Source organism: Alexandromys fortis, unplaced genomic scaffold, assembly GCF_014885135.2.
Source record: "Alexandromys fortis isolate MF-2015 unplaced genomic scaffold, M_Fortis_MF-2015_v1.1 scaffold_293, whole genome shotgun sequence".
Classification (NCBI taxonomy): Eukaryota; Metazoa; Chordata; class Mammalia; order Rodentia; family Cricetidae; genus Alexandromys; species Alexandromys fortis.
In genome coordinates, this window is record NW_026068177.1 from 1,222,113 (window position 1) to 1,228,810 (window position 6,698).

Here is a 6,698-nt window from a genome sequence, read left to right on the forward strand (position 1 = left end):
ACGTGTGGCCTCACAACCATCTTGACTGAGGTCTGGTGCCCTCTTCTGGCCTGCAGACATACACACAGACAGAATATTGTATGCATAATAAATAAATATTTTAAAAAAAATGAATTCATTTTGGAATAAGGTTGCCTATATATATATATATATATATAACAAAAGTAACCTAACATCATTAGTCCTGAAATACAAAACAAATCTGGATTACATTGTGCCAACAAGTAGCTTTCTGCCAGTGAGTAACTGGGTCAGAGCCAAACATTGCAGCAAACCAATCCCAGGATGCCAACTATTACAGCGTGGCCAAGTAGGAGAAAAGTGGAGCTGGCACAACTCAAGTTGTATCCATATGCTCAGCTCCACATGCTTCGCTTCCTGCCCACACTACTGAGAACTTTCTGTGGTTTAAGAGATTATCCACCGTGGATAACCATCTTGGCTCAAACAAATGCTAGTAATTTTGATTTACCTTACTATTAAACAGCCAGAGTACTTAACTGCAAACAGAGACAAGCATGTCAAGACATGCCCCGTCTCCCCAGTGCTCACAGCTAAAATCAATGCCTCCCCAGCCATCAAGACTCTATCCAGCTCAAAGCAGTGTTCATAGATGATGTTGGTTGGTCTTGCTGCTGTTTCTTTCTTTCTTTTTTTTTTTTAAATGTATTACTCAGGTTTAGAGGCTTTTAAATACTTCCCCCAAAGTCCTCCCGATGAGGGTTCCTTTAATTAAGAGCCCCTAGTGGGACTGTAGCCACAGTAAATAGGATGGTTGAGGCAAAACAGCTGGACTAGACTCAGTAAACATAGACCTTGTCCTGACTGTGTCCTGGAGGGTGAGCCTGCCCTCTAGTCTCTGGGAAAGGAAGCACAGGTCCCACTCACCTATAGAGAAGGGCATAAAAGCTTCATTTTTCTTCAGAGCCCCATTGGCATCCAGAAGTGGTCAGGATTGAAGGTGTCTGGTTGTTCAAAGTACCGTGGATCATGGAGAGCTGCACTCAGGATAGGGTACACTTCAGTGTTCTAGAAGACATTGTGAGAGGCAATGATATTAGCATACCCTGGCTCCCATATGCAGTCAATCAATAAAAACTAGGGAAGACACAAACAGGCTGATACTACTGTTAAAGGGAACACAGGGGACTCAAGGCATAGAAGTACAGCGTCGCAGCTGGTCTCACTTTGGGAAGCAGGTACCCTCAGAACAAAGTGTCTTTGATGACCCTGTGTGGTAGACCAATCGGGACAAGATCTGAAAATCTCTGAGTCTCGCGAATGACAGCCTCAGTGTAAGGCATTTTGTTGCGGTCCTCTAGGGTTGGAGGGCGGTGTGAGCCAATCACCTGATCGATCTCCTTTTGGACTTTCTCTGCACAGAAAAGGGAGACAGCAGACAATGACTGCCCCCTTCACGGGGGCAATGCACAGTGATCCTGTTTTCTGTGAGCCAATAGCTTAGGAACAGTGCAGAGCCAGGAGATTCTGCTGAGAAAGACACACTGCACTCTGGAAAATGCACACCTGGGCTTCTCTCAGGCATCTGTCTCTCCAGCCTATCTTAGAGACTTAGAGACTTTCTCCAAAACTCCAACCTTGCTCATAAAAGAGAAAAAAGGAAAACCCACAGCAAATGGGCTCTTTTCATCTATCACTCTGAGGGCTGGAGGGGAAGATGGTAAGAATTCTCCCCATTTGAAATGTAATGAATGAAATAAACTATATTCCTACATAGCACGTGTGTGAGCACGTGCGCGCACACACACACACACAACTTTGCATGAAATTCATATTTAAAAATCCACGGAGCTGGAGAGATGGCTTAATGGGTAAGAGCACTGGCTGTTCTTGTAGAGGATCCAGGCTCAATTTCCACATAGGTATTCACACCCTCTTTGACACAAGTTCAAACCACCTGACACCCTCACACATATGTGCAGACAAAACAACAATGCACATTAGTAGAGATATATTTAAAAATCCAGACTAAGAATCTGAGGCTATAACCTCAGGAATAAAAAAAAATTAATCTACATATAATTGAATATTAAATATTAATACATTGGCGAATACATTGGCCAAGGAAATGGCTCAGCCAGAAAATGCACTTCACTTGCATCCTGACAGCCTGGCTTTGATATCAGAACCCATGGGAATGTGCAGGAGAGACCCCACTGCACAAAGTTGTCCTCCCACCTCCACACATGAACTGCAGCAGACAAACTCACAACAACATCACATCGATTTCAGATTCTTAGAATGTGAGTGTGTAAGTCAGCCAAGCAGTGGATGAGTCGGTTAATAAAGGAAAGATTGCTGGGTGAGTGAAATGAACAAAGCAAAACTGGATGTCCATATTCCACTTCTCACTCACTGTATTAACCAATTAATGAGTTAATAAATGGTTCATAGACAAATAAATCAATGAGTACAACTAACCAAGCATCAAGCAAATATGTGGATGAATAAATGAGAGCAAATATAGGAATAAACAGGTGGGTTGTTGCATGATGAATAAGTCACAGATAAATGAGTGAGTTATTAAATGGATACATGTAGGAATGGATGGACACATGAAGGGGGAATTCAAATGTCAGTTAGTAGGATTAAGGAATGACCAATGAATCAATGATAGATAGCCCACTCTACTAGATCTGATAAAAGAATAAAATTCACAGGCTGATTCATCCAAATAAATGATTGAAATATGTGCCCTTAGGTGAAGCAGAGACGAAAGAATCAAGGATCAATAATCTCTGGATATAGAGAAGATGGGCAGAGGAATACATGAGTGGGTGAATAGTTGTGTAGAGAGTTGGATAAATGGTTATATGGATAACAGATGGATGGGAAAATGAATAAAATGGGTAAATGGAAAAAGAGATGGATCAAGAAGAAGACAAGTGAATAGAGGGATGTAAAATCAGAAGGAAAAAAGGAGGTGAAGATGGATGGATGGTTGGATGGATGGATGGATAGATGGTTGGATGGATGAATGGATGGATGGATGGATGGATGGATGGATGGACACACAGAAGGATGAGTGGATCAACCATTAATTGATAGGTGGAAACAATGGAAAACAGGCCAGCTGAGTGTTCATCCATGCACCACCCACAGCACAGCCCTAGTTTAGAATTAGGCCAAAGCCTTCAGTGCTCCAGATATATGAGGCCCATGGCTCTCTCATCCACACAAACTTCCCAGCCAATAGGGAACTAGAAGATTCCCCAACTGGCCATCTGTGGTTCACCTGCAACATGGGGGTATTTGAGCATGAGCAGGAAGCCATAGCGGAGTGTGGCGCTGCTGGTCTCGGTGCCAGCAAAGAAGAGAGACAGCACGGAGATCATGAGGTTCTGGTGATGGAACTCCGTGTGTTGGTTGGACTTCTCCTGGTTCCAGATGGGAGAGAGAAGGGAGGGTCAGGGTGCCTGGAGCCTTGCAGGGAGATGAACCCACATCTTGGGAACTGTCCTTCTGTCTCACATTAATGGACCACATGGCATTTCCCAGTTCTTGACAATATCACTTGATCTGTTTGTTCAGTCTTCTCTCTTTACTTTGCTCTCTGGTAGTTTATCATGGTTTGTCTTCGAGATTTTTTATTAGAACCTCTGTGGTCTTTCCTGCTTTTTATCCTTTGAACTGTGTTTCTTCCCAAGCCTTCTTTCTCCCTATTTCATATTCTCCCCCCACCCTTTCTCTATTCTTCTTGCTAGATGCTTCTGCATCTCCTCCACTCCATTTCCTGTTTCTCCTCCCCATCCTCTGCCCCCTTTTCCTCAACTCACATCCCTAGTCTCACTCTTACCCATCCCCTCTCATTCATGCAGGACATACTTTCTTCATGCGTATAAGGTAGGTATCGATGAAATCTCTTGGATTGTTGGGGTCCAAGGTTGCCTGGTGCTTCTCCACACTGTAGCAGATATAGTCGAGGACTTCCTGCAGGTTTTTTCAGATATGTCTGTGGGTACCAGGAAAGAACTTCAAGAAGCCAAAGAAGAGCTCAAATACCTGCAACAAAGAAGGGCGTGGAGGTCATCTGGAGCTATCAGGTCTCAGGAAGTGGACAGTGTTCCTAGGTCCACAGATAACATGAAGAAGCAAACACACATACTCCCACCTCATTTATGTACACCATATACATGCATGCCTTGAACGGTATCTTCAAATCTGTCTCTAACCTTCATTTTACATTCTCTGTATCTCCCTTTTCCTTTTCTCTGCTCTCTCTCTCCCTTTCTGTTTTGTCTTTATTTTTTTAATTTATGGGGTATTGTATTCTGACACACTTATGCCAAACTTACTTATTATTTAAACTCAATATGTAGCCAAGGATCATGCCAAATTTCTGATAGCACAGCACGCACTTTCAAAATGTTGGAATCTCATATGTTGTACACCATCATTCCCTAGAGATAAACATAGGTGCTCATGCATGAAATAGGATGTCCTCTATCCTCTAAGGTACAGCTGATTCACTGAAACCATGATTTTCTCTTGTCTGGATGACTATGTATTTCTATATTCAGGTTTCCGCCCTCCTCAACATCTCTCCCTTCCTCCCTCCATTCATGCCTAAGGATCTTTCCTTTACACGCTGTCTTTGCCTTTCTTCCAGCCCTAAGACACAGCCTTCTTCCCCCCACAGATCAGCTTTTTTCCCCTCTGCCTTGGATGCTCCTCTCTTCCCACCCACACTGACCTGGCTGGAGAATGAGCTGATGAGTGAGAAGGTCTGATAGAACAGGTCCAGCAGACGCAGGAACTGGCGATCTTTGTAGTCAAAGCGCTCTCCAAAGACGATGAAGCAGATTATGTTGGCTGTGATGCACTGGAAGAGGAAGGTGGGGTCCAGGGAAGCTCCTGGAGGGTGAGGATGCAGGACAAGAGACAGGAGACACAGTACTAGGGGAATATTCTACTTCAGCCCCATCTCTGTAAAGTTGTCCCTACCACTCAAGGAACAGCAACAGCTGCCACCACATTTGACATAATGATGCGCATATGAGTCTGGGTCCTTCACTCAGAGATGCATGCGTGCTTTTATTTAAATCCCCTCAGTACTGTACAGATTATGGGGTGATATTCATATGCACAAAAGAGGCACCTTCACCAAGGAAACTCAGTGACTCATGGCTGGGACTAGGATGCTGGGACTGAGAGGTGGAGTGTATGTAGTCAGTCTCTACCTGCTCCTCCTCCCAGGACAACATCCTGACTCTGAACTGATAGCCAACTCTCCCAGCCAGGAATGGTGTAGAGAAGGGTTCAGAGATGGTTGTGTGAAATAACAATCTCTGAACTCTCCACTCATATCAGCCAGTCCTCCTCCATACCTTCTCTGACTTCTGCGCTCTGTGGTGTTCCAGAAGCCATAAGCACCTGCTGCCTGCTACCTTTGTGTGCCAGGTTCACTCATGGACCCTGGTGCTTGGAGGGCTGTTGTCAGTCCAGCGGTATTGGGCCACTTTTGACATTCACTCTGGGGCTGGCTTGTCTGTGGTCTCTGATCCTGTGTGGATCCTTCCCTGGGGCTCAAGGGCTTCACTCTCAGCCTTGGGACTCACTTCTCTTCCTCTGGGTCCTCCCATCTCTCACTTCTTTTTCTAGTTCATTCTTCTCAGCCTCTGTAACTTTGTTCCCTCCCCCTCCACACTGACCTCTCAGATCTCCAGAAAAAGGTCAATAAGAGATGAAAATACCCCGTGTAAAGAAGTGGAGGTGCAAACAATGGTCTTGTCACCAATGTGCCCTTCATATAACAAACCTTAAAGTGCCCAGAGTTCCTCTGAGTTCTACCAAAGTCAAACTCCAATGAGCCTGTGTACACTCTGCTCACCAGCACATTCACAAGGAAGAAAATAGAGTTCCCTACTTAGACCAAGCCTGCAGGTCCTCCTGCTCCCTTCACTTTCAATGACCTAGAGTCCGCATTTATCTTTGACTAAGATTACCAGTTCTCAACCTGTGGGAATCAAATGACATAGGGGTCTCATAAGACCATCAGAAAACACAAATATTTATATTACAATTCATAACAGTAGCAAAACTACAGTTATGAAGTAGCAATGAAAATAATTTTATGGTTGGGGTTCACCACATCATGAGGAACTATATTAAAGGGTCACAGCATTATGAAGACTACAAACAGTTGAATTAAGATCATTGGGATAGTGGTGTGACAAAGGTTAAGCCAACATAGCCTTGAACTCTGTATGCAATAGAAGATGACCTTGAAAATCTCACCATCTTGGCTCTACCTCCTGAGTGCTGGGATTGCAAACATGTATGACATACCCACTGCATATGATGCTGAAATACTCTACAACTTACCTATACCTGCACACACACATACACACACACACACACACGATTTTGAGACAGGACCTCACAATGCGACAGGACCGTCTTTGAATTGATGACTACGTTTTCTTGCCTTCTGAGTTCTGAGGGGACCAGTGTAAACCACCATACCAAGTGACACAGAAAATTAATCCATGGATTGATTTTTCTAAACAAAAGTGACCACTGTGGCCAATCTATGTCTCTGAGTTTATTTATGCACAATATGAAACTCACATTTATTTTTCTATCTCTGTATTTCTCTATCCACACTTTATCCATAGCTACTATTCAAACACACACACACACACACACACACACACACACACACACATCTCTCTTCA

The 6,698-nt window shown here is 43.9% G+C and overlaps 1 protein-coding gene across 1 annotated transcript in view; it reads right to left on the reverse strand.

Annotated features, from left to right (window-relative positions):
* LOC126492560 (cytochrome P450 2B1-like) overlaps nucleotides 1-6,698 on the reverse strand; it is a 17,662-nt gene that overhangs the window by 4,797 nt on the left and 6,167 nt on the right. Inside the window, 6 exon segments of the mRNA XM_050129055.1 lie at nucleotides 889-942; nucleotides 945-1,029; nucleotides 1,188-1,375; nucleotides 3,257-3,398; nucleotides 3,847-4,023; nucleotides 4,715-4,875. Coding sequence (XP_049985012.1) covers nucleotides 889-942; nucleotides 945-1,029; nucleotides 1,188-1,375; nucleotides 3,257-3,398; nucleotides 3,847-4,023; nucleotides 4,715-4,875 — 807 coding nt within the window.